The 27,113-nt window shown below is 53.5% G+C and overlaps 2 protein-coding genes across 3 annotated transcripts; one reads left to right on the forward strand and one right to left on the reverse strand.

Annotated features, from left to right (window-relative positions):
* Positions 1–949: 949 nt before the first annotated feature.
* GBA2 (glucosylceramidase beta 2) lies at positions 950–14,742 on the reverse strand. Its single transcript, XM_053931345.1, has 17 exons — positions 14,537–14,742; positions 10,668–10,759; positions 10,349–10,464; positions 10,026–10,244; positions 9,215–9,454; positions 8,768–8,870; positions 7,314–7,467; positions 6,903–7,028; positions 6,616–6,800; positions 6,175–6,279; positions 5,571–5,678; positions 4,940–5,091; positions 4,682–4,788; positions 4,365–4,507; positions 3,921–4,036; positions 1,943–2,134; positions 950–1,864 (listed from the first exon to the last, which is right to left on the reverse strand). Exons 1-17 carry the CDS (start codon positions 14,725–14,727, stop codon positions 1,637–1,639), a joined length of 2,577 nt encoding a protein of 858 aa, XP_053787320.1. The 5' UTR covers positions 14,728–14,742; the 3' UTR covers positions 950–1,636.
* Positions 14,743–14,949: 207 nt separating this feature from the next.
* Positions 14,950–26,404, forward strand: RGP1 (RGP1 homolog, RAB6A GEF complex partner 1). 2 transcript variants are annotated; one of them, XM_053931347.1, is made up of 9 exons: positions 14,950–15,186; positions 15,724–15,863; positions 19,160–19,296; positions 19,664–19,747; positions 23,815–23,964; positions 24,044–24,190; positions 24,582–24,709; positions 24,949–25,126; positions 25,342–26,404. In XM_053931347.1, the coding sequence occupies exons 2-9, from the start codon at positions 15,748–15,750 to the stop codon at positions 25,563–25,565; spliced, it is 1,164 nt and encodes a 387-aa protein (XP_053787322.1). In that variant the 5' UTR covers positions 14,950–15,186; positions 15,724–15,747; the 3' UTR covers positions 25,566–26,404. The 2 variants fall into 2 exon arrangements, with proteins under 2 accessions (XP_053787322.1, XP_053787321.1); XM_053931346.1 differs by having other exon boundaries at positions 15,041–15,120.
* The last annotated feature ends 709 nt before the right edge of the window (positions 26,405–27,113 follow it).

The raw sequence follows: 27,113 nt of genomic DNA on the forward strand, positions 1-27,113 counted from the left end.
CCAGGGGGATGAGGGCAGCCTTGGGGCAGAATCTGGCTGTGCCGAGTTAAGCCGTGCTGTGCTGTCCCGGGTGAGGGGCTGCAGGTCCTGGCTGTGCTGTGCCATGTTGTCTAACAGGCTGTATGCTCTTGCTGAGCCCTGCAATGCCATCCAATGCCATCCCACATCATCTCACCCCATTCCAGTGCTATCCCATGATGCAGCATCCATGACCATGAATTTCCAGCTCTGGCTGTGCTGTCTCTGTGGGTACTGTTGATGACTTACCCCTGGTATAGGGGAGTATTCAGCACTCCCAGCCCTGTCCTGCTCTGCCCAGGGAGGGAGAGGTGCTATCTCAACTGGTGCTCATGCCATTGCTCCCTGGTGCCACAAGAAGGAGCCATGCTGGCCCCACACATGCAGGACCCATGTCCCATAGCTTCGGGAGGCTGGAGCAGTAGCTGTGACTCAGCAGTTACCAAGGCATCCGTCAAAACTCACAGTTCCCAGCATTGTCTGGGAACACAACAGGAAAAGCAGTAGACCTCCCTAATCCCCACGCCTCCCTAACCAGGATGGTGCAACTTTCAAAGGCTGCATTGACACAGAAAGAAGGAAAAGTAAGCAAGTTGCCCAGCCCAGGGCAGAAGGACACAAGGTTTGGTTAACTGGCACAGCTGCTCCCCACAGAGGTATTTTCTGGCTCCTGGCCTTACTGTGCCTTGCAGGCAGCAGAAAAGAAAGCAAGGGACTTGTCTTTCATGCTGTTACATGTGGAGAAGTGGGTAAGGAGGCTCATCCTGCTCCCTTCAGCAAAACTCCACAAGAGCCAGCTACCACTGGGACTTGTCCCCTCCCTGTCTCCCTAGCCCTTCAGCCATGTCCAGGAAGATAAAGGGGAATTGCATGAGTTCCCTCTTCCAGTTTGGACCTGTGCCAAAGAAGACACCAAAGAAGAACAGGAGTAGACAGTTGGACAGATTTATTAAGAACTGAAGTGATTGATCCCCTTTAATGTGCTCCACTGCCTGCCCCCGGCAACAGCAGGGAGGGGGCCATGGTACCAGACCAGGACCTGCTTCTTGGGCTCAGATTGTCACTGTCCAGGGAGCCGGGTCTCCCCTGGGGATTGTATCTGCCACAGGCCTTCCTGGGGCAGAGCCAGTCAGTATGTGCAGTGTCACCCCAGGACAGCTACAGCATCCATGTGCCTGAGTGCACCACTCCAATATCCTCACACACACATTCACCCACACCCTTTTTTTTCCCTGCAGGACAGCTGCCCACCTTACCCAGCCCAGTGACTGCAGGAGAGATGTCTCCTGTGCCCCTGGGCAAGGTACCAGCTGTAGTTTGGGATGGCTGGGGAACCCACAGGCTGTCAAAGCCCTGAGCGATGGGGAAGGGGACGCACAGGCTCCAGCAGCAACTCCTTAAGCCACCGCGCTCTGAGGAGACATCCCCCACACCTCTGGTCCCCTCCGTGCTCAGCATCAGCGGCTGGAAGACCCCTGAGGTCAAGGGCACATAGTGGAGGTAGGGAAGGAAAACAGTAATGTGAGTACTAGCACAGAGAGGGAGGGGAGGGTCCCCGCCTGCCATCTGCACCCCCCAGCCCGTGGTGCACCCAGTGCCCTGCCCAGTGCCACGAGGCTCAAGGGTGAGTGCAGCCCTGGGGGAGCTGTGCGGGTGCGGGTGCCTGGCCAGCCCGGCGCTCCAGGGCCAGCTGCATGCTCCAGATGCTGAGGGGCCGCATGTAGGCCAGTGAGCGGTACACCTTCTTCTCCCGATAGGCCTCAGGTGTCTGGAAAGCCATTCCCAGCCGTTCCCACACCGTCCGGTAGCAGCCCTCTGCCGTACGGAAGCCTTCCTCCACCATGCCCTGCACGAGAGGGAACAGGACCATCAGCATGTCAAAGGAGCACAGGCTGGTGAGTGCGGCAGCAGCATCCCCGCTCACCTCCTGGATCATGGTGGCAGCCAGGGAGTAGACCACACCGACCCAGACCTCGTTGGACTGCACGCTGGAGGTGTCGGGCACGCCGTCGGGTCTCATGCCGTTCACGGCACCCATGGTGCCGCCCGCAAAGCTCAGCACGTTCTTCTCGAAGATGGTCCTGAGCGCGCTGAGAACATGACTCTTGGGGAAAACCTGGGCGGACAGAGATGGGCTTGGTGCTCATGTGGACCCCTCAGGCTGGGTCTGGAGCAGGATTAAATTTTCCGTTGAGGAAAAGGGCAACACAGCTCGCTGAGTCAATAGCAACAAATTCCCACCTCAGAAAAGTAACAGGAGGAAGTGAAATGTCTCTTTCCCCAAAAGGATAAAAAAGCCCCCAAAATAATTTACACAGACGTGCTGAACCACATTCCTCAAGAGGACCCTGACAGCTCACCTAACTTGTTGTTCTCCAAAACCAGCTTCTCACAATCACTGGCCAAGCCCCTTCCCCACTGCTTGTGGGTTTGCTTTGGGGGTCTGGCCAACCACACCATCCTCATCTGCTTTATGGTTGTCACTTGCAAGAGAGACAAGAGCCATGAGGCTCATCAGCACAGCCTGGGCACATTCCAGACACTTATTCTCCATCTGGTGACACCAGAGTCAGGGAAAGCAGAGGCTGGGATGACGCCAGGCAGGATCTTGCCAGGGAAGGCTGGGCAGTCCAACCAGAGAGCTTGGGCACACTCAAAGCAAAAGCAGGAAATCCCTTCTCTGTGCTCAAGCCAAGCATCCCTGCAGACATTTTTCCCCAGTGTGGCTCTGGAGATAAGCCCAGGGGGTGCTGTGGGCATCAGTGAAGGGCTGGTGCCCTTCTCTGTCAAAAGCTTTTATGCACTTTCTTCATCACTGGATCACAGGCTGTTCTTACATCCCATTTCTGGCTTGTTCACTGCTGACTTGTGCACACACCAAGGCCACGTCAATGAGCTTACAGACAGCAGTGATGCCAGCCAGGCAATGGAGCAAAATACATGGGAAAAATCCATGAAATGTCATAGTAACAGAGGAGAGGAATCCACCAGCCCCACCTGCAGTCAGCTCAGAGCTCACCAGAGAGCAGGGAGAAGTGTCACCTTCAGCAGAAGCAGGCTGAGGCTGGGGAAAGGCAGGCCACATCGTGGACTGCACCACATCTACTGTTTCCTCTCCAAAAGGAACTGCAGGAGGGATTTACTGCAGGAGGGCTGGGCCAGATCCTGCCTGGAGCCCCAGACACAGACGCAGCCCCACATTGGGTTAAACACAGGAGGGAAAGACCAGCTAAAGTCACCTGAAGTTCGCCTCTGATTTCCCAACACACCGTGAAGTGGTTTGTTATCCTCCCACAGACAAAGCCACTGCTCCCTTCACTCAGCTGATGCCTTTGCCTGTCCATGTCCACCAGAAAGCTTTGCTGTGACAACTGCCACAGGGTATAAATAACCCAGTGGTTCTCCACTGCCCCTCTCCCTTTAAGTTATTGCAGTACCAGCAGTCGCTCTGACTATCCCAGCAGACATTATGAGGCTGCAGCCAATTCTTCTCCTGCAACTGAAGAGCAACAGCCTTCAGGACTTGTAATAACCTATAGTTTCTTCTGATATTAATTTTGGACTTTTTAGGGCAGCAACTAACATGGAAAGTTTCATACACCATTTTCTACCATTTTTAAACAAATAGCACCTTACCAACAGCAAACCCCACTGGGGCCAAAGCTATCTGCAGTTACATATCCCTGCTTTCATGCCCTCTCTGTGAGAGGGTTTTGGTTTAAGATGTATTCCATTGTACCCATCCAACAGCCTCCACTACGGTGTGCAGAGTGAGAGAGCAGGCAGGTGCCCCCCACACTCACCCTAAAGTGTAACCCCAACATGTGCCAACCCTGCTGCTGCTTCCCTCCTGACACAGGTCCCATCTTGCCACAACCACACCAGGCAGCCCCTTCTGTTACCTCAAACTCCCCTTGGTCCAGACCACAAGCTCCGAGAAACCACTGCCCGGCACACTGGTCTGACATGATGCTGCTGGACGTGTCACTTCCACTGCTATCATAGTTGTAGTATTTTCCTGGAAAAGGCAGGAAACAGTATAAAATCAATAGATTAAGATACTGGCTTTTGTGAGCTGTCCCTACACACCTCCCTGTGTGGCAGGACCACAGCTGGTTTTTCCACAAGATTCTTCTTCTTTTCCCACACCTGTTCCCTCCTAGACACCTGCTCCTTCCCCTCCATTTATAGGGGCAGCATCTCCCTTCCTTCCCCCCAGCTTGCAGGGACAGTAGTGCCCCTTCCTTCCCCCATTCCTCATAAGGCTCCATGATCCAAGGAGGAGCCACTCCTGCCCAAGGGACGCACAACCAGCTGAGTGTGGTTCCCCACTGCTGAGCACCCACCATTCCAGAGCATCCTCTCAAACGCCTCCTTGCCCTTGTTCAGGATGTCCAGGTATTTCTGCTGGATCTCAGTATCCCCAAGCACCTCTGCCATCTTGCACATCACGCAGACGGCAGCCAGCCACAGTCCACCACAGTAGGCACTGCCGGAGCCAAACGAGAGAAGCATCAGGAATGTGGGACAGCTCAAGAGTTCCGTGACAAATGGGATACAAGGGCCCAGCTCTGAGCTATGTCCCTTCCCCACAGCCCCCATCTCCAATCCCCACCTCATGGAGCATGGTGCATGGAGCCAGGTGAGGAATTCTCTTGCTCACCTGGCTCCATGCACCACCCATGCGTCGTACGTCTGGTCAGCAAAGCCACCATTTTCAATGAGCCCATCATTGTCCGTGTCAAATTTCAGCTCCGACTCCATCACAGCCTGTGGGAGAGGCAGGAGATGGTCATGCAGTCCTCACATCCCGGAAGCTCCTCACACTCTGCTCAGGAGCATCCATCCTCTCAGGAAGCTGCTTGGCTCCTGAAGTGGGGAACGGGAAAGGGTGATGTCTCACGGTCTGATCTCCCAGTACCTGGCACACTGGCCACATGTCCTGCAGGTACAGGGAGTCATGTGTCAGGTAGTAGTCACGATACACCTGCAGCACAAACTTCAGGTTGAGGTCCTTCCAGTCAGCAGTGTCGTGCATCAGGTAGGCATTGACACGCTGCCATGGCTCGTCACCTAAACCAGGACAGACCAGATGCAGCAGGGCAGCAAGCAACAAACATCCCTCCTACAAAGGAGCAAGGACCCAAGGGTACTGTGATCAAACAGCACTGAAATAATATGTTGTACCCTGTGCCATCTCTAGCGACAGCAGTCTTCCTGCTACTTCCCTCCGTCTCCCTTGTAAAAGATCCATGCAGAACTGTCTTCATCACCACCCCACACCATCCAGCTTTCCATTCCCAGAAAATATAGAATCACAGAATCATTTAAGCTGGAAAAGACCTCTAAGCACTACTAAGTCCAGTGCTGAAACATATCACTAAGTGCCACATCTACACTTCTTTTAAATACACCAGGGATGGTGGCACCATAACTTCCCAGGCAGCCAGTTCCAATGCTTGATAACAACAAACATGTATTTCATGCACCAGACCCATTTCCCACAGCTTGGCATCCCCTCTGCTCCCCCACAGGCCCAACAGACCCCTCACCTGGGTCCCCAATGTCATGTGGCACCACATTCTTCATCTTCACCTGGGCTGTCTGACCACACATCAGGTACTGCCGGGGCTGGACATCCTCATTCACCACAGTGACAGCTGCAGAGGACACAAAGCAGGACATGTAAGAAGGGCAGCAGAAACTGCTGCAGTAAGCTCCAAGCATAAGCACAGGCAGGGTCACCAACACCAGCACACTAGGCTGTCCTTTGGAGCTCCAAGACCACAGCTCACTGCAAAGGGCTGAGGGGAGAGGCTGCTCTCCATCCCCCACTCAGCAGGGGACATGCAACTGTCACTACCCGCTTAAGGGAGGGCTGGGAAGGGAACTCAGTGGGCTCAGCCCTACCAGAGCCCAGCAAAGGGCTGTGCTCCATACCCCTACCCAGGCCACCACCAAGCAGCCACCAAACCGAGCCAGAGCACTGGGGCAGCAGCATTCCAGGGCTGCAAGTCCTGGGCACAGCAGAGCAGCTGGAGGGGGATGCTGGCTCCATGGCACACATCTCTGCATCTGCAGCTGCCCCAAAGGCTCTGTCTCTTCGCAAGGGGAAGCCCTGAGCAGGCACCAAGGCAGGCCTCTGGGGACACTCACCAATGTCATACTGCAGGCTGATCTGCAGCTTGGGCCACAGCATGATGAGAGCGAAGGAGGCGTAGAAATGGACATCGTAGGTGTTGTACATCCGGTACTCCTGGCCTGGCAGGACAGGGCAGGTGGTGAGGGAAAGGAGACTGCCGTGGGCAGGGGAAAAGGGGAAAGCTCCTCCCTCCACATGGCCCAGGACAGGGGGATCTTTCCCAGCACAGGCAGGGGCTCCCGTTCAAAGTGGGTTTCATTCTCTACATAGAGCACCAGGGATGTGGGGAACACTCCATGCCCTATCCTTCAGGGTTGCAAGGGGTTTTCCTGGCAATAGCACTGCTCCCTACACACTGCAGTGTGAAAAACATCCCCATGGCAGGCTAAAAAACACATGGCTACAGTAATGGGAGGGCTTGAGTTGGGAGAATCCCTCACATCCTTGGGAGTTACCTTCCAAATAAGCAAACCTCCCGTACTCCCGCAGGACAGGGAGGAGGTGGGAGAGCCCCGCCCCCGCCAGCCCCTGCAGGTCCTCGGCACAGCAATCAGGGGACACCTCCATCCAGATGGTCCCTCCATCCGTCATGAAGTAGAGTTCATTGAAGAGGGCTGACTTGTACCAGGAAGGCAGCTGGCTGTGGCAAAGAGGGAAGCTCACCCTCAGAGGCCGAGGTGGTGATGCTCCTGTGGCATCCAAGCTCAGGAGGCCACTGGGAAGGTGCTCTCATCTGCCCTACCTGTTCTCCAGGATGGGATTCTGCCACCCTTCGATCTTCCTCTCCCACTCCTCATAGTGCATCAGGGCGTAATGGGACAGGGCAGGAGCAGCATCGCCTTCACTACCAAAAAACCGGGTGTACCGCCTGCCAAGTGAAGGTTTGGTGAGCACCCTGTGGGCTCCCCCTGGGAAACCCACACGGACACCACAGAGGGACACTGGACTACAGAGAACTGTAGGCGGAACTCAACTGCTACTGCAGCGGCACTGGGGAGCAGGGACTGGACACAGGGTCCTCTCCCTGAGCTGGCAGGGCCACAACCACATGGAGTGGGTGGCAAAAGGTCCCCTCACAGTACACAAGTCAGGGAGGAGGGAAAATGGGGCTTTGGGGGCATGAGCCAAACACCACTGGAGACAACCCACCTACCTGAGGTGCAACTTCTCCTTGGAGCCAAAGTGAACACAGGGCATGTCCCAAGCCAGGGCCAACTCCAGCGTCTTGTGCCCATGGGCAGGCACCCTACAGCTGGCACACACTGCTGCTGCTGTCACCTCCCCCTTCTCTGTCGGCCTGCTTTTACCTGCCAGGAAAAATTAAGATATTCTTAAGCAACCAAGGAAGACCAAAGGGAGAGTAACTGAAGTTCACACACACCTCGAGGGAGATGACAGTGGGCATACCAAAGCTCCTGTACAACCTGGAAGGTGCAGCCTAGGCCTTTAAGGGATGATGTTGCCACAGGAAAAAAAAACCTTCCATGGGAGGAGTGGTTAAAAGGATTCAGTCATCCAAGAACAGGAACAGATCAGTCTGGAAAAGCCACTAGGCATGACTGGAAGCTACAGAGTATCCCGTGACTCTGTATCTGCGCTGCAGTCAGAAACACCGTGACTTTTTATGGACAGTCATTGTTTCCAGCTTTTTGCAGGGTGCTTGAGCCATACTGGTATTTAAGGAAAGCCCTGAGGTGGCTGGATAATTATATGCTGGTTCTGACATGTGTACAAGGTAAACTCATTAGAGCATAATAAGCACACATAAGCACAGATCCTGACTATGATAATGTCTGGCATGCATGAAGAAAAACCACATCCCAATAGCCTGGAGAGCTCTAAGTGCATCTAGGCAGGAAGCATATTTTTCTGGAAAAAAAAAATACATAGTAAACACTTCATTAACGTAATTTAAGCCTCAAGAAATCTTGCAAATACCCAGCATCACTAGTTTGTCAGCATCATCCTTGTTTAAAAACTGACAGACATTAGGGAAATGGTCACCTTTTATGGCAATAGGAGGTGAGTACTAAAGGCTGGAGATGCCACCCGGCTTCAAGGCTCCTCCCAAGGGAGTGAGCAGAGACAAGGGAGTGAGCAGAGACCTGAGGATGGATGCAGAATTATCAGAAGAATACCGGAGACGTTTAGAGATCTGTTACAGTAGGAAGAGGACAGAAAGAGACAGCAGCACTAAACCCCAAGCACTGTTAAACACTGGAAGTAACAATTCTGACAGGACACAGCTCGTTTATCTGGAAACAGGAACTAAGGGAAGGGGGCTGGGCAGCACACTGGCTCCCTGGCAGAAATCTCAATTCAGTGTGCAACCACACACAGAATGAGATACTGGCATGTGTAACCAATAACCAAGAACAGTCTGAAAGTGGTATGAACAGCTTTTGGAGAACCACAGCAAGAACTAGCAATGGGAAGTTTGGATACAGCCTAAATTTGGGAACAAGCCACAGCATCCTGGAGAGATTTTTCACAGCCAATGAGGCTGGAGAAATGAGCACTGCCCTGGCTTGGGTGCCCAGAACCACCGTGGCCACCCACTTCCCCTGCACCCCCTCTACCCATCCCACCGAGGATGGAGGCACTCACCAGTGGGTGAATCCAGCCTGCCATCCTGCAGGAGGTCCTGCCACACCTCTCTACCCAATCCGACGGGATTGAATGCCGTAACATGGGTGACTCCCGTGCCAGCCTGAGCAAGGGAAGAGCATCATCAGGGGCTGCTGCTTTGGAGGAGAAGATTAATGCTCTCCCCTCCCCAGTACCACCACCAGGACATCACACTCACTTCTCACATGCTGCCCAGCATCTCTCCATTTGTTGCCTCAGCCACTCTCCTGACACCATCCCCAAAGAGGCTGTCCTCAGGGAAGTCGTGTCCCCACCCCTGGTGTCAGGCAAGCACTGAGAAACGGTGCCAACCCCAAGCCCTTGCATCCCCATCCTTTACCAGCTGGCTGCAGGCAGCTCCCCCACATCCAGCAGGGCTGCACAACCTCCCCAGCAGCAGCCACAGCAGCAGGGCCAGCCCTTTACCTTCTCCCAGACAGAGATGGCCAGGGTGAAGGGATTCACAGCCGGGCAGTGGTGCAGCAGGACCCCAGCAACCCGCTCGCCATCCTTGTGGAAGGTGAAGGGCTCATTCCAGTGCCCACCGCTCCTGTCCTCCTTCGCTCCCGTGCCGTTCTGCAGGCTGAACATGATGGACACTTCCACGTCCTCATCCCTCCCGTTCTCCACCTCCCAGATGAACACTCCCACTGGCAAGCTGGAGTCCTGGCAGAAATGCAGAATGCTGTCTACAGGGCTGCTGCTCCACAGGCAGCTGCCCCAGCATCATTTTCCCCACCGCTGGGGACAGCACACAGGATGCAGCGGGAGCGAGAGCACTGGCAGTAATAACTTGGTCTTGGAGTCTGTTGCCAAGCTGAGGAGCAGCAGCAGCAAGAGCAGAGGAATTTTGGGGGGCAGGCAAGACAAAATTCCAAAGAGAAGCAGCCCTGGGCTGGCAACCAGCACTCCGGGCAGCGGAGAGACGGAAAGTGGCCTTTAGGGCTCAGCCGGGTGTCTCATCTCTCCTCTGCTTGGCAGGCTGATACAGGTTCACGTGCTGCGCCAGGGTAAGAGCAAGGTCAGATGTGTCAGCAGCACAGCTGCCACCCTCGCCTGGGGCTGGCAGCCGGCACGGGCAGTGCTGAGCCATCCCTTGCTGCAATCCCGAACTCCCGCACGGCTGCGGGGCTTCCCCCGCCCGGACCACTGCCGAGTGCAGCCACGGGGAAATGCTGGGAAAGCCGGCTGACACACAGCTCTGCCCTCGGGGATGCCGTCCCAGTCACCACCTTACCTTATAGTCATGGGGGATGACGGGAGAGACCTGACGGCAGGTGAGCACCACCTGCTGCCCCGGCAGCTCGTAGACCAGCCAGGCACGGGGGTACAGGGCATGGTAAAAGGCGTAGTGGCCGCAGTAGCCCCAGTTCCAGCCCTGCAGGCTGCTGGGTCTCTCCACGGACAAGACCTGCTGGTAAATGGTCTGCCCCTTGCACCGCAGGCACACTGTGAACTGTGGAGGAGAGGAGCATATGCAGCGGATGAGATGAGCCCTGTGGCAGATGTCCTAACCGCCCAGGCTGCTGCAGTGACTCTCATTCCCCTCCGAGACCCTACCTGATTGGCGATGACCGTTTCGTAGTGGTAAAGGCCAGGGTTCAGCTGCCAGCGGCAGAACTCTCCCCGCCAGCCACGGGTAATGGTGCCTCCCCCAATCCCGCCCAGCGGGCACCCTGGCAAAGAAACCAATAGTTAGCACCCCCATTCCTCCCCCAGGTGGCACCTGGCTCAAGAATTCTCCCCATGCATCTTTGCTGGGGAGAGCCACTCAGTATCACCCAAATCACAAAAGCTCCTTGATTCACTCATTCCATCTAGCACCCTGACAGCCCCATGTGAATCCCTGCCCACCCCAGTGCCTAAAGTGGAGGCTGACCATAGATCTGCTGCAGAGGAACAGCACATAAGAGGTCAATGAAGGCAGTTTTCTTCTCTATGAAGGTCTTCTTGACCCACCACCTGAAGTATCTGCAAGGGAAAGAGAATTATTGAAGAAATCAGGAGCAGGCAACACATCCTTCCAGTGTCAGTAGGCAGGATGAGCATAGGTTGAGCTTTCCGTCCTTGTAGAGGTGTACAACAGGAACCCATGTCCCCATGCCCACGGCACAAGGGGTGATAAGGCTCTACCACTCATCTGGAGCATGCATCACTCAGCAAGCACAAGCAGGCTGAGTTAAGGCGGCTCAGGACTGACAGCAAGGGCAACTCAAGAGCAGGACTCCCAGCTCATGTAGCACAGACTTTCCCAAACATTCATGGAGAAGTGGGAATGCACACAAGGGCCACCACCACCTCCGTGCCTGGTAGAGAGTGTCCTGCTGAGGAAGGCCTGCAAGCAGAGGTGCAAGCCCAGAGGAGACACACACTGCTCCAGGGACATGAGCCTTGCTCTTCTACCTCTACTTCCCCATTGCCATGCACTACCGCATCCCTGTGCCACATCATCAGGGGCAGAGGGCACAGGGCAGTCTTGCCCTGGAAGTGGTGATGGTTGCTGTCTGCAGCTGGCAGGATCCTGGGGACTTGTCTCCATCCGCACACCAGCTGCGCAGACCAGCACTTCCCATCAGATAATTTCTCACCCAAAGGTCTGGGAATCAAGACACCCAAACAGGGGCACACCTGCAGCGGAGTGTGCCAGCACCACTCCAGGCAAGAGGAGCAGGCCTGAGCTCCGAGTCAATGCTTGTAAAGTACTGGCTTTGGCTAATAAACTGCCCCAAGTTAAGCCTTCTATACAGAGACAATTAGCACTTGGAAACCAGCTACTGGACCAGAAGCTGATGAACCTTGCCCAGCAAACAGTCAGGTAAGACTCATCTGGCAGCTCCATGGCCCTGGGTGCCAGGTGGGCAGGGGGGACACAGGAGCCCCCACAGTGAGCAATGTCCCTGAGCTACCTGCAGACACCCATGGCATATTGCTGAGCAGAAAAACAGGAGCACACAGCCTGTCCTGCCCCTGGTTGCACAGGATGCAGAGCACAGGTGATGGGTAATGAGCAATAATCCCCTGGGACATGTACACCCAGGAGCAAGGGGGAGAGGCTCTTCCATGACACCTCTACTACTACACTTCCCAAACAGAAACAACCCACAGCTGACTTTTTAGCTGCTCACTGGGCATTCACCTTTATTCACCAACATCTAAGGTCTCCAAATCCCTCAGAGGGTGAGATTTTCTGGGTTGCGATCCCACAGGACCTAACTGTAGCCTGCTCTCCACTCCTATAGACCCAGCTTTCTGTCTGACTGACTGTGGATGTTTTGCTCACAGAGGTTCAGGGCATGATGAGAACCAGCCTGTCCTGCTTGACTGCCCTGAACCAGGGCCTGCCACTATCTTCCAGCTATATCTGCTGCAACTGCTCTTTTCCAGACAGGAGAGTCCCAGCCTTACACCGCCAAGGTGAGGTTTTTGCAGTGCTATCTCTCTCAAGGAAATTATTATAATTCTTTTTCAACCCAGCACCGGGGAACCAACCCAGATGCTTCCCCAGCAGGTTTCTGGCAACAGGAAATTAGGTGCTCAGGCAGAGTGGCTGCAGCACAGCCTAGTGGGGCATCCTGACTTCTTGGAAAGGAGGCAAGAGATGGATTTCAGGAAGCAGTTTTTATAGGAGAACACAGTAGAAAAACTTTGGGATCTTTTGCCACTGCCAAAGTAATTTTACCATCTCAATATGCAAACTCTTCTCCTGCCAGCTTCTCCCAAAATCACGCAAGCCAGGAGAGGAAGCCCTGTGGTCAATGCCCAATTGCTGGCTATTAACAGATCTGCCAGGGCTGAAGAATAACAAGGAAAAAGACTTTGTGTTCTGTAGTACCAAAAGCCCTGCCAGGGCTGGAGGGCTTTTCTTCCCTTTCAAACTGGCAGTGGAGTTAAAACCTAGCTGAACATTACCCAGCTGATCTGGATTCATGCTGTGACCCCTCTCAGCACACATGAGCCATCCCTGTAGAAACCTACCTGCACCGCTTCTCCTGTCTTACCAGCCCCAGCTGAGCCCTCTGCACAGCCCTTTCTTTCCAGATGCACATGTCTCCCATAGTTACCCTGATGAGCACTGAGTAACAAAAAATCCTGCCCCAGGGGCTGTCAACACCCCCAGCCATGTCACCTGCACCTAGGGCTGGTGCTGCAGAAGAAGGCACCCATCATCATGTTTAATTTGAGGCAACAACATCAACCCAGGATGTTGTGGCTCCTCTGCTGGTCCTGGACCTCCTGAGCCAAAGATTTATAGTGACCCCAAAGTGCTCCCAGTGGCTACAAGCACCTGCACCAGGTGACTTTGCACTTGATGCACCAATCCATGCCCAGTTTTGAGAACATCCCTGGCACAGGGACCACTCACCAGGGGTCACTCAGGAAAGGGCAGGCCAATCTGCAGAGCTTCACAGATCCTTGCACCATGACACAGAACTGAACTCCAGGTTCCTCTCACAGCACAAGCACCCAGGTTTCCATGAGCTGGCTGCCCCAGCCAGGCAGATGCTGAGATGCCCACCAATGCCTGGAGCATACAGCCTCCCATATACCCTCGCATCCCTGAATGGGCTGCCCTTTCAGCCAACAATGTTGGCCTTGGGTTTTAAATCAAAACCACACAGATATTTCTTGTGACCCTAGCACTTTGTCTCCTCTGCTCTCGTGACTGGAATCTCCTCACAAGACAACCAAATTACCTCCTAAACTTGAATAGGAGAAGAGGGAGTAGTTTTACTTCAAGCTTCTTGCTTTCAAAAACCTTTTCCTAGGACTGACACAAGGCACTTCCAGACTTCAATGAGAAAAAGGCCAGAATCACCTCTCCTCACTGCTCACCCCACCAGAACTTCATGCTTTCCCACATGCTCAGCTCATCCCAACCTGCCACAGCAGCTTTTCCAGCAGCCTTTATTTATCTCCGGTGCGTGACCCATGCTCTCCCTTCCCTGTTGCCCAGGCTCACACTGGGGTGTCTAAGGTCAGGCCAGCATGCCATGCACCCCGAAGCAATCCAGAAGCTGCCCTTTCATCCAGCTTTGCAGGAACCAGCTTGGCAAGAGGCAACCTCCAAGGACACCAGCAGAAAATGGAGGCAGGAGTCATAAATCCAGCACAAGGAAATAATCAATGCCGTCGCGCGTCCCAGCGCTCAGCCTGACGGGTGCACAAACACTGCCAGCACCCGGACTCTAGCGTTAAAACGACATTCCCGCTTTCCACGCGTGCCCTCCGTCGTTACTTCCACCTCACCCTAACACAAAGCCGAGAGAGGTGCCCCGTTCACAAACCTGCCGCATCACACAGCGTTCCAACCCCCCGCCACCTGGCCCTAGTTTAACCTCCAGCTGCCAGCACTGGGGACTATGCCGGGCAGGATGCGGCAGCGATGAGCCCTAGCGGTGGGAAATGAGGGTCCCCATCCCAAAGCGAAGCCCCGAGTCCTCCCAGCTCCCACTGTTTTGAGGAGCCCAAGCGCCGGGTGCTGCCACTTTAGCACCAATTGCGCCCAGTGCCGGCGCCAGGAAGGCTGGAGAGTGCCGGCGCCTCCGGGCGGTAGGAGGGCGGCTCCCGCCAGCCCGGGGCCTTCCATGATCCGCCGGACTCTGCCGCTCCGTACACCAGGACATCTCCGTTGCCTCCCCGGGGCGAGGCCCCCGCGGAACCGAGCGGCTCCAGCGCAACGCTGTGTCCCCCGCGGGACGCCCTCCCTCGTCCCGGTGTGTTCCCGGCCCCCTCCATCCCCCGCCGTACCGCAAGGCGAGGCCGACGTGCCGCAGGACATCGCGGAGCGGCACGTCCCTGGCGCCGTAGGGCTGCCGCAGCTCCTCGAAGCTGTGTGCCAGGCAGACGCGCCAGCCGTCCGCCGCCACGCCGCGGCCCTGCGCTGCCCCCTCGTAGTGCCGCATCAGCGGCCACTCCACCGTCTCCTCCGCCGCCGCCATCACCACCCCCCACCCCGTGCGCGCCCTCTTCTTCACCGCCCCGCCCCGCCCCGCCCGCGCCCGCGGGGCACGGCGGAAGCACGGACCCGCCCCGCCGCCGGTCCCCGGGGCTGCCCGGCCGAGCTCCGCCGAGCACATTCCGAGAGTAGCCGAGTGCTGAGCTAGCGCTGCTAAGGGGCGTGCCGAGCGTTATCCGGGAGCTGCCCGTGAGCCGACCGAGGGTGCCCGAATTCTCTCCGAGTGTTGCCGAGGGTTCCCGAGCGCGGCCCGAGCTTTGCCGAACTAGGCCCGAGTCTTGCCGAACTCTGGCCGAGCGCTGCCGATCCCCACCGAGCGGCTGAAGGGAGCCGGGCCTGCAGTGGTGCCGGACGGCGAGCGCGGCCTGTGCGGGTGGTGAGTGGGCCCGAGGCGGGAGCTGCGGAAAGTTTGCGGCCCTGTGTCCCCGGTAGAGCTATCTGTGTGCGTGTTTACGTTAGGGACCGCAGGGCTGGGGTGTCAGGGCTGTCCTCACCGTCGCGGTGTGTCCTGACCCCATCTCCTTACCTGTGTGAAGAAGACGTATGTGTTTGTAAAGACGGGGCTGTGCGTGTTTCCCCCCACACCTCCTGTATATGTATGTATCGGTGTTCTCATTCCCCCTCAGTTATATGGCTCAGCCCTCTCTCCGTGTTTCCGTGACAGCGCAAGAGGGAATGGCTATAAACTGAAAAGAGACTACGTTTAGATTAAATATTAAGAAGAAATTCCTTACTGTGAGGGTGGTGAGGCACTGGCACAGGTTTCCCAGAGAAATTGTGGTTGCTTTATACTTGGAAATGTTCAGTGCCAGGCACGATGGGGTCCTGAGCAATCTGTTCTGGTGGGAGGTGTCCCTGCCCCATGGCAGGGGAGCTGGAACAAGATGATTTTTAAGGACTTTTCCACCCCAAACCATTCTGTGATTCCTTGAATCTATGATTCTGTGATAACATGCCCAATGTTGGCTTTTCTTGGCAGGTGTGCAGCAGGATTGTCCAAGCCATGATCGAAGTGTTGGCCAAGCTGGGCCGTGGGCCCGTGTTCCTGGCAGGGGAGGTGCTGGAATGTGTGATCACCTTCACCAACCCATTATCGGCTTCATCGACCTCTGCCAGCAGGTACAGGAGACTGTGCTAGTCCATGCACGGAGCCTCCAAATGTTGGAGCTGCCTGGGTCCCTCCAGAGGGAGTGGCCCACCCTCTCTCCCCTCTCTGGGGTAGTAGTCATGGCTGCATTGTAGGGCAATGGTGCCACCTCAGCCCCTTGTGACTTCCCTACTCAAGGCACTCCCTTAAGGAATCCTTACGTCATCTCTCAATTTTGGGGGCAAAGACGAGGTAATTATGCTGGTTTTGTGCCCCCAAGAAGTAGGCAAGGAAGGAGGTATGCAGTTAGAGATTCTCTGTCACTCAGGTGAGCCCTCAGTGACAGTGACTAGCAGAAAATAAAGCCAAACTTGCTGCCAAAGTCAGCTATCTGGTCACACCAGGGTGACAGTCCCACAGAGCAACATCCAGGCAACATTATTATTTCCTGCATTTGTGGAAGAACCTCTCATTTATCCAGCAGTGCTGGACAGATTACTGTGGTCCCTGCCTCCAGAGATGGCAGACAAAGGGTCAAGTCTGAAAGGGGCACCTTCTGCGGCCACATTTTCTGTGGCCCAGCCCTTGAGCCCTGCATCTCCCCTTCTCAGTGCTGAGGAAATGTGAGAGGATGGGAGCTTCCCATATTGGCTCACAGGGGTGACTCTATGTCACGAGTAATCACCCAAAGCCTTCATGTCCGCTGAGTGTGTGGCCTTGTCTGATTCTTTAGGGAGTGGAGAGTGCTTTCTCATCTCAAGTCCTTCCTGGGAAGTGTCTGTTTCCAGCCCTGTCAGGTTCAGCATGTTTTCATCGCCAGTATGATGTTCACATGTGATTATTTTGGTGGGCCCACTCACAGTGCCTGCAGTCTCAGCGGCAGAGGGCTTCTGTATTTATTTCCTTCCTTAACTTTCCATCTTTTCTTCCTGTTTCCTTTTGACTGCTTAGATCAGGTTTCAAATTCAGCTGTGGCATAAGCAACCAGCTTCCCAGAGTTTTGTCCTGTGTGATGACAAGATGTCCTGTGTTTTGTCTGCTTCTGAAACATGTGAGACTGCAAGGGTACCAGGTGGCATGGTTTGGGGGCGTTTCAGTGCATTTATGAGAGCTTCATCTAAAACTTCAGATGTGTTGTGATCTGTAGAAGACTGCCTCTTGGAAAAGAAAAGGTTTTAAAATAATAAAAAAAACCCCAGGTGATCAGTTGGATGAGACCTGGCTAAGTTAAATGAGTGGCAACAGCAAATAGATTGGAGGTTTGGAAAATGAAGCTGTGGGTTGCGTAAAAGCAGGAGCCAGATCAAAGCACTGTGACTGCAACAGGCAGAGAGGCCTGTCAGAGCCTGGAAGGTGTTTGGGTGACAGGTGGAGGGACAGAGAGGCCACACAATTGAGAACAGGGACAGAATTGAAAGAAAGGCAGGAAATTAATTTGATGGTGGAGTACAAGAAACAAATCTCTTCTACCCAGAGGCTGCACAGAGCAGGTCCCTTGTAGGCTACAGGAGTTGTGGGGTAAGGTGAGACTGGAAGGAAGTGACCTCAGCACCAGTGCAGGATCCTCCACTGCTGAACAAGCACTAGCTGAGCAAGCCAGCTCTGCTGGCAGGAAGGGACATGCAAATTTTATTGGGACATCTGGCTAGAAAAAATGAAAACAATCCAGTGGCACATTGTAAAGCTATACTAAAAAAATAAAAAAATACTCAAAATATGGTGTTTGAAGGTACTGTAATCACTCTAAGCTTATATAAAATTAGCAAACATTGCCTTGAGCAAGAGCTGTTCTCTGCTTCCAAACAGCAGGTACCTTACAACAAAAAACCATATGTCAGCCCTGATGGAAAAGCCATGCTGGTGCTTTGGAAAATGCAGAATTACAGCTGTAGAGCTCAAAGCAACTTGGTATAGTAACTGAGGTGTGTTTGGGTAAGGGCAGCCAGCGCATGCAAAAGATCAAATAGCACATCATTAGTCAGCTGACACAAATACAGCACACCTTTTTCCGTAGTTCATCTAGACCTTTAACTACTCTGATTTGTCACATGGAGGGACACTCGTGTGCCACAGAAAAATCCCTCTGCCACCTAAAGCTCTGTTATTGGTGCTTACTAATCAGATCATGATGTTAGAAAACACCAGAGGAACTATTCACTGGCTAAACTATAGAGACCACTATTGAAATAAAAATAGAGGAGTTATTTGGAAACTGAAAAGTGTCACTAGTACCATGGGAAGTGCCCTATGGAATGGCCAACGTCACAGCAGAGTCCAAAACATGAGACTGTTTTTTGTGCTGGATGTGTGGCCCTACATTAATTCCTGGGGCTGTACAGAGAGGGGTCAAAATTACACGTTTGCCTCCTGTATTGCCGTCAGCAAAGTCCTTGCATAAGGAGGAGTAAGTAGGTCCTAATGAAAGACCCATAAGCATCCTCCTTTGGTCTGGCACAAACAGCAGCTGATGTTCTTGTTGGGGATGGTGCTGTGGGGCCAGAGGGAGCATGTCTGTGCCCACCTGTCCTGAGGAGTGTTGCACTTGGGGCATCTCTGTGCCATGGCCAGGGGCAGCTGAGCCCAGGTTGCAGGAATTTGTTGCTTTAGAATTTGCTCACTTCCCTAATGCTTGTGTTACCAGAGTGCTGCTATGTGTCACCTCTGGCTTGGGATTTAACTCCTCATGGCTGAGAGTCCTCTGCTAGGGCCTGCATGCAGCAGCTCAAGGTGTCCTCCCAAGAGTGCAGTGAGTGGCCAGTCCCAGTCTGTGGATGATGAGAAAGATGAACGAATGAGTAAGGCTTTGGACTGTATCTTGGAACACTTGATCTCAGCATGTTGGCTGAAAGATCCCTGTGAAGTTTTGCACAAGCCACTTTGTCTCTTGCCCTCATGGTAGGGGACAGGGACTGCTGACCTCTGCTGCCTGTTGTCCTCTGTCATGAGTGTACAGCATGTTTCTTAGGGCAGATGTGTTTTCTCATGTCGTGTCAGCGCTGTGCCAATGGTGTTGTGGCTCAGACTGCAATTATTGCTGCTTAAAAAGAGTCCTTGGGCTGCAGAGCCAGGCTTTGGGTAAAGCTGTTGTCAGCAGCTGGGGTGGAAGTGGCTTTGAGTCAGCATCCCAGCTTGAGCTTACTCCCAAGGCTTGCTTGGAAGGGGACTGTGAGAGTAGCTTCACTGTCACTGAAGCTACTCTCACAGTCTTCTTCCTTCCAGACAAGCAGTCCTGCATGGATCTGAGCTGACAGAGTTGCTCTTCTCCCAGTTCCTGCCTGCTGTAATTCAGGTTTAAAGCAGAGATATGAGTGTTGCTCTTTGCTTTCAGTGAGATGCTGGCATGGGCCAGCGCCCAGATCCATTGCCAGTTTCATGCCAGCGAGAACCGGGTGGCACTCCCTCCCTCTGATGGCAGCAAGCACGATGTGCAGGCAGAGAATGAGACCGTCTTTGTCCCCAACAGAGGTGAGTGCCACTCCTGCCTGTCACCGGGGTAGGGACAGTGAGAGCACAGTGAGCAGGAGTCAAGCAGACCATAATGTGTGTGTCTTGATGCAGCGTGCACAGAAGTGAGCGTGAAGTTTGTGTTGCTTTCCTGGTGATGGCTGTTGTGGGACCTTGTAAATACTGAAATCACAGTGACAGTATCTTGGATTGAAACACGACAGTTGTTTGTCCAGCTGCAGTGGCAATGTCTCATAATATGACCAGGGCAAGAGATGCTTCATCCTTGGCTCTCTTCTTCCTGTTCCTCTCCATGGGGCTGAAGCTTGACTGACCTGGACACAGCCTGAGGCTGTGCAGCATTCACATGTTTCTTATTCTCTTCCAGGAGAGCGGGGTCAGTGTATCCTGTCCACCCCACCAAAGATCCTCTTCTGTGACTTGCGACTGGATCCTGGGGAGTCCAAGTCCTGTGAGTCCTGTCTTCTCTTCCCCTGCTCACAGAGCTCATCTCTGGGGAGCTCTGCTTTCAAAACTGAGTGCTGCAAGTGTAAGATCCTGATGCTCACAAAAGCTGGGGTGCTTTGGTTGGAGCATGAGTGCTGAGGAGCTGCTGCATCATCCAGAGTCTATTCTCTGCTGCGCTAGGGCTGTGTACTGCAGCGTGTCCCTCAGTTCTGCCCCTGGCCTGTGGCCTTTGCTGCAGGTCCACTGTGTAGCTGCAAGGCATAAAAGTTTTGAAATACCTAGTTGCAGCAGGAGGAATGGCTACACACACCTGCATTTCCTTGCCTTTATTTCTTCAGTCACACTGATGTATTCTTGGAATTTAAGCTGGTGTTCTCCAAAGGTTTGTGCTTCCTCTTCAAGTTGTGGCTTGTCAGAGTCCAGGACATCCCTCTGGCTGCCCTGGCTGTCTCGAGACCCTGGCAAGAAGTCAAAAACAGCTGTGGCTTCGATTTTAGCCCGTGCATAAAACTCCAAGCTTTGTATGAAGAATTACAAGCCACAAGGGTTTGAGTAGTGTGATATTTGGATTAACACAGTGAAAAAAGGGGTTTTTAGAATGTAGTTCAGGGGGTCAAGATGGAGGAATTTGGGCATGTCCTAGCCTTCTTTTCCTTCTTCTTCCCCTCCATGTCTTGCTGTGATGGTGACACTTTTCTATTGGTTTAAGGTAGAGACACACTGTCCAACATAGATGTTAGATATTGGCACAATATTGTAAACAGACTATACATAACTTTTGATATAAAAGGTAAACACTGCCTGAGAGGGCAGAGCAGAATGCCATGGCCTCCTTGCAAGCCGGAGCTCGGCAGGTCAGAGAAAGAATGTTATAGATAAGAAAAAATAAGCAACCTTGAGAATGCGATCCAAAGCATTCCAGACTCCTTCTTTGGCTGCAGCGGGCTAGGAAGCAAAGACTCTTTACAGTCTCAGGGTCATTCCAAAGCAAAGCAGTGGCTTTCTGACAGTGGCTGTCCTGGAAATAACAGTCTTCTGAATGTTCTAGTTTTACTGCTGTGAAAGTGAGCATTCCTCGTCTTCTCTCTCAAAGCTCTCCATCTCTGAGTAGATAGCTGTGGAAACAGCTGAGTATGCGCTGTTCTCTCTTGGTTTGTGGCTGTGTGACCCAGTCTGTTCAGGTCATATCAGATCTCCTTTGCATTCCAGTGGCCTGTGATTAGCAGCAGTGATGTTAGGCCTCTCAGGCTGTGCATGGAGAGCTTTGTTATTGTCCCAGGGATCTGCTGGGAACAGTTGATGGAGAACTCTCACACTGCAGAGCACAGGGAGTGGAGAGACAGTGCCTATGCTGGGGCAAGCTCTGCTGGATCACTGAGCTCTGCAGAGCTGGAAGTGAAGCTGCAAGGAGACCAAGCAGCTGTGGGATTGTGACATGCTGATTGTGAAGCTGGTGTCTCCTGCCTTTCTGGCTTTGGAAGGGTCTGACTAGAGGGAAAGGTGGACCTGGTGAAATCAGGCTGGTTTTTATTGGTGGTTAGTGGGGTGGGGCAGTGTCATCTTGGGGCTGTGTCCCTAAACTGCAGAGCCTGCTGTTTGAAGGCATTTATTTATTCACTTATTATTCTAATGCAGCATGTTGGGGAAAGGAGGTGGCCATGCCAGGAGGAAGGAGGAGGAGGCAGAAATCTTAGCTGGCCTGAGGCTCACCTGGATTGTCCTGTATTCTTTGCTGCTTGCAGGTGTGGGGCTGGAGCATCCATTCCCTGTGAGCAGAGGGAAGTCCCTTTTCCTGGCATGCTTTAGGCAGATTGGGTAGTTTCTGGGGTAACAGATTAGTGATGACAGCCCAAGTTCCAGGTGGCTGGGATGGATTGAGGGATTGACTGTGACTGGCTTAACAGGCAGAAGCTGTTCAACCCCCAGCTAAGCTGGGGATTGTCTACCCTTTCCAATTACATCATGATGTGTGTGTGTCCTCTCTGCCTCTGGGTGGCACTGGCACAAGCAGCCTGCATCTGTCTGGTACTTGGATGCAGCTCCTCTGGAAGGACACAAACTCTTCTATTCTTTGTGTTTCTTTGTCTGTATGGTCCAGCCTTTCCTCTTCACTGTGTGATTCACCTGTCTGTTTCATGCATCACGTGTGATGTGGCTGCATGTTGCACTGTTTTTTTAGCACTGAAATCCCTGTATATCACAGCCCTGGTCTCGTTCCTGGCAGGCTGTTCGCACCAATCCCATCAGCCTGTGGTGCTGCTGCTGTCACGTGAGACTGCAGCTGGCACACTTGCAAACCATTCCTGGGGTCTCCTGCCAGCTCCATGGAAAGAGAGTTAAGGCTGTGTGCGTGTATATCTTAATTCTTCATTTCCTGTTTTTCAGAAGTTTTGAGTTTTGCTACGCAGTTTGGGAAGGGGGAAAAAAACCAAACCAGAAAACCCAAGAAATCTTAATTCTGCTTCAGCAATATACCATGTTATTAAACTGCAGCCATACAGCTGAGGTTGTGCCAGACTGTCTCTTGATAAAAGGACTTGTTTTCATTTGCTGACCAACTTATTCCCCAATACCTTACTCTTGTAATGGTGCCTATATGTTGAAGTTGACTCACCTTCCAGCCCTTTGACACATGGCACAGGCTTAACTCTTTAAATTTGTCACCACAAAGCTTCTTCTCAAGTCATCAAATAATTTCTGTGGCTGTTTTGCCTCCACTCTGGTTTTGTAAGACTTCTAAAAATTTGGTAGATCACAGAGAGGGGAGGAAATGGAAGCAGCCTGGACACAGGCCAGAAGGCCAGCCAGAGGGCACAGCAGGGGTAAGGAAGGTATCTGTAGCACCAGGAATGTGCTTCCTTCTGGGATATGCATGGAAGCTGGGACTTCCTGAGTCTTGGCATTCCTGAGCCAGGTAGCAAACTGTCCATCCTTCTCTGACTCTGATGGTCTCTGCTGATATTATCCTCACTGGGCAGGAAGGTCTTTGTTGAGTCCTCTTGTTGAGTCTGGTATGGGAGTTGCAGAAGTCTGCTTCTTTCCTTGGAAATACCTGATTTTCCTCCCCGTCAGGGTAGTTTTCTGCTTTATCTGCAGCCTCGTCCAGAAAGAGAAGCTTGTGTTTTAAGGTGCGACATCCTGTCGCCACTACACACTAGCACAAGCTTTTTTTTTTTCTTCCAGTCCTGTTACTTGAAATCCAGAAGTTACATTTAAAATGTAACCCTAACTTTTAATCTAAGCCTCAGCATTCAGTGTGTGCCAGACATGGGGAAGGATCTGTGGTTTCAGAGCAGGATGCTGCCCTTCCTCTGGCAGGGCGTATCTGCATTACGGTGGGCAAGCCAGAGAGGTGGAGTTTTTCCACAGTTCACTGTGTCTTTCTTGTTATACACCGTGTGGTTTGGGAAAGCTGCAGAAGCGTTCACAGTGTGTCAAGAGACATTGGGGTTTGTGTGGTGGCCAAGGGGCTCTCAGTATCTCAGAGCCCTCAGAGTCAGAGACTTTGCAATCTAAGGCATCAGCTTGTCAAGGGGGACAAACCACAGGTCGTTGTGAAGGTGTCAGGAATTGTTTCTTGATCATTTAGCTGCAGTCCTTCAAAGAAAAACACAGGAAGAAACTTACTTGTTGCTGAGTTTGAGGGTTTGTGTAAAGCAAAAGCAAAAGAGTCATGAAGTACTGATCAATATCCACATGGGGCAGGGCCTGGAGGAGGCTGTGCTGTGAGAGCACTGGGCAAAGGAGTGCACAGAGGCAAATTTGGGTTGAACTCGTGATGAGTAAGTTTAGCTCTCGTGGTTGTATTCCTGGATTTTACATCTTTCACATTCTTTGGACACAGAGTTTGTGTGTGTGGTTGTATGTGCTGGAAGCAATATCTGGGTGATGGTGCATGTGATGTGGGGAGCAGTGTGCCTGGTGCAGGGGAGCTGGGTTGTGCATAAAGCACCAGGCTCTGTCCCTACCTCAACACTGCTGGTCGTAACACTTGGTGCAGGGAGCCTGCACACAACAGCTGCAGGATCTTCCTTCTGGCTTTGGAAAGCAAATTTTCTGCACTCATTGCAGATTCATATTGTGAGACACTGCCTGTTGATGCCCCCCCCTCTTTCCGGGGACAGTCCGTGAAGTACGTGTACAAGCTGACTGTTGGCTGCCAGCGCGTCAACTCCCCCATCAAGCTCCTGCGCGTGCCCTTCCGTGTCCTCGTGCTGCACGGTAAGGCCACACACTGCCTTCCCTGCACAGGTAGGCCAGGCTGCACCGTGCCCTGCTGATACACTCACCTTCTTCCCAGGGCTCAAGGATTACCAGTTCCCACAGGATGAGGCTGTTGCACCCTCAAACCCCTTCCTGGAGGAGGAGGAGGGCTTGAAGAAAGACTCTCGCCTGGCAGACCTAGCGACAGAACTGCTCATGGTGGCCACCTCCCGACGCAGCCTGCGTAGGTCATGTTCCCTGCTCAAGCCTGCTGTCCTTCCTAAGAAGCTGGGCATGGAGAACATCTCAGGGCTAGCTGCAAAATATCTCTCACTGACAAAGTGAAGCTCCAGCTGTGGTTGTGGAGCAGCTCTATCAGGGCCTGCTTGGGTCAGGGTCTCCTAGCCAGTCTCAGGCTGTTCCTACTTCAGACCAAGAGACCCTCTGCCCAGCACATGGCAGCCAGTGTAGGGTTTGCCCTTGCTCACTGCAGAAATTTCCCAGAGGGAATGCCACCTCTAGGGACTGTCCTTCATACCCAAACAGGAAGCATGAGGTCATGTCATTAACCCAGAGCACTGCACAGAGCAGTGCCTTGTGCTGCCACAACCCTTACCCCTCTTCTTGCTCCACAGACCTGTATAACATCAGCAACACTCGTGGGAAGGTGGGGACGTTCTGCATCTTTAAGACTGTGTATAAGATTGGAGAGGATGTCATTGGCACCTTCAAGTTCTCAGAAGGAGATATCCCCTGTCTGCAGGTCATTGCTGTCTCTGGGATTACTGGGGAGAGGCAGGGGTTTAGAGTGAGGGATGTGGAGAAGGGATTGGGGTAGCACTGGGCTGTGAGGGTTTCTAGTGGGACACAGCTGGGGTCTCCTTGGAGTGTGAGGCAGACAATTGTCCAGTCCTGAGCTCATTTGGGAAATGGACCCCCCAAGGCTTTGCATGAGGTGTGTATGAGGTTGTGAGAGCAAGCACCCTGCCAATTGCCCTGCAGTTCTCAGTGAGCCTGCAGACAGAGGAGAGCATCCAGGAGGAGTTCCAGCGCCGGCGGGGGCAGCCTGTCTCCTTCACCGTGCACGCCCGCCATCAGGAGTCCTGCCTGCACACGACGCAGAGCAGCTTCAGCCTGCCCATCCCACTCAGCTCAACCCCAGGATTCACCACCAACATCGGTTAGTACCCACCAAGGAAGGGACCCACCCCTGTTTGTCTCTGTAGGACAACTCCCCAGTCCTGCCCTTGCTCAGCAGAGATGTGTCCCTTGGAAGGGAGCTGACCTGTGTGAGTGGGGTCATTTGCTGTCCATTTGCCAGGACAGACTGTGCTGAGGTAGCTGCTGTCCATGGATCTTGTGGGTGTTATGTGCTGACTATCCTCTTGTCCACAGTGTCCCTGAAGTGGAGGCTGCACTTTGAGTTTGTGACTTCTGGGGAGTCAGCGGCGACTTGCTTGGTTCTTGGGAGCCAATCGGATGCTGTCACCTGGACTGGGGTGGAGCAGATGGAAGTGGATACCTTCAGCTGGGACTTGCCCATCAAAGTTCTTCCCACCAACCCCATCCTGGCTTCCTACGTATCTCAGTTCTCCAGCACTAACTCCATCACCATCTGATATAGGGAGAGGTTGTTGGCTTGCAGAGATGCAAGCATGTGCCACTGGTGGGAATGGCAGGCAGGACTGTCACCAGTGTGCTGTGGTGCACGCATCCCAGTGTCCCCTTGGATTCATCTGTGATGCCCAGGTGGGCATCAGGCATGTCTGTCCGTCCATGGGTGGAAAAACACTGCTTGATGCAGTGTCTTGGGCTGCGGGCCCCAGCTGCAGCTGGAGCCTTCCTGCCTGGGTGAAGGTGCAGGTCCCAGCACTTAGCAAAAAGGAATTTGCCTTCCCAGGAAACTGCTGATGTGCCTTAATCTCGTATGGGACTTCCAAGAAGGAAGGGCCCAGCCCAGGGAGGGGAGAGGGGACCTCTTCCAGTAAAGCTTTATACCACCCTTGGGTGATGGCTGTGCCCTTACAGAGACCCTACAAGCAGAGGTCTGGCATCCAGGTGAAAAACAGTGGCCACCTGGGCTGGGTGAGACCTGGCATGTGTCCTGCCTCTTGGAGAGTTGTCCTACACATACAGTCCAGTGGCCCAGCCACCCCCACCTGGAGGAGGCAGGTCATGGCAGGCCAGCCCTGTGCTGCTGGCATGTGCTGGTGAGCAGGATGCAGGCCTGTGCTGTGCCAGTACAATCGCGATGATCCAAAACTGAGCCGCACTGAGCCCCTGGGCTTCTGGTGGGAAAGCATCCTGGTGGTCTTTGGATCCTTGGGGTGCTGTAAGGAATGCATGCTGTGCATCCAAGAGCATCTCCCCGAGCAACGGCAGCTCCCCATTTTTACAGAACTTTCCAGTGAGCTTTCCTCTTTGCATGGAAATGTAATAAACATCTGAATGTGCGAAACTCGGCTTTCCCAAGAGCCTTATTCCTACATTGTTCCCAGTGCTGGACACATCCCACCTTCTACAGCAGTCACAGGCTGGAGACCTCTTTGTTCAGTATCTTTATTGCAAGAACAGAAACATCTACACAAGGCTCTGCACAACACAGGCATGGCACCAGCTGGGGCAGCTGCCAGGGTGGCTGCCTCCCCTCTGGCACTTGGATTGCTTCTGCTTCCTGAACCCTCTCCACCCTGCTCCCCTGCCAGTGGGGATGAGGGTGTCCCCTGGGGACATCCTGTTCTGCCACCCACCCTGGGCTGGCTCTGTTACAGTGTTGCCCAGGGCTGGCCTACAGTACCAGGGACCCCAGGAGCTGTTGGAGCAGGGGCATTAGTGGTTCCAGAGGTGGGTTGTGCCCCTTGCACTCTGGGAGCAGAGAACGGGCTGGACAGGCTGTGGGGATGCTGCACAAGCTGCTATGGTGACCCCAGCGAGCTGCCCACGGCTGCTGTGCAGAGGAGTACAGGTCTGGGAGGGAGTAGGGAGCTGCTTTGCTTGGGGCTGGATATCGGAATGCAGGACTGCCATGGAGCTGGCTGATTTAGTCCTGTATCCTTTTTTTAGTCACTAAAGGTTTTCTGCCCACCTGGAGGAGATACTGTAGAATCTGCGTTTCCATAGTGTGCAGAACACCTCGCAGGGAGGACGCCCTGGTTCAGGAAGCTGAA

The sequence above is a fragment of the Vidua chalybeata genome, chromosome Z (assembly GCF_026979565.1).
Source record: "Vidua chalybeata isolate OUT-0048 chromosome Z, bVidCha1 merged haplotype, whole genome shotgun sequence".
Lineage (NCBI taxonomy): Eukaryota > Metazoa > Chordata > Aves > Passeriformes > Viduidae > Vidua > Vidua chalybeata.

Excerpts from the sequence above, each read along its gene's own strand:
- RGP1 (XM_053931347.1), top strand. The coding sequence starts at position 15,748 with ATGATCGAAGTGTTGGCCAAGCTGGGCCGTGGGCCCGTGTTCCTGGCA. Across the intron at positions 19,297-19,663 it reads CGTCTTTGTCCCCAACAGAG|GAGAGCGGGGTCAGTGTATC; the intron begins GTGAGTGCCACT and ends ATTCTCTTCCAG. Across the intron at positions 19,748-23,814 it reads TCCTGGGGAGTCCAAGTCCT|ATTCATATTGTGAGACACTG; the intron begins GTGAGTCCTGTC and ends CACTCATTGCAG.
- GBA2 (XM_053931345.1), bottom strand. The coding sequence starts at position 14,727 with ATGGCGGCGGCGGAGGAGACGGTGGAGTGGCCGCTGATGCGGCACTAC. Across the intron at positions 4,789-4,939 it reads ACATGTGGCCAGTGTGCCAG|GCTGTGATGGAGTCGGAGCT; the intron begins GTACTGGGAGAT and ends CCTCTCCCACAG. Across the intron at positions 2,135-3,920 it reads TGGACCAAGGGGAGTTTGAG|GTTTTCCCCAAGAGTCATGT; the intron begins GTAACAGAAGGG and ends CTGTCCGCCCAG.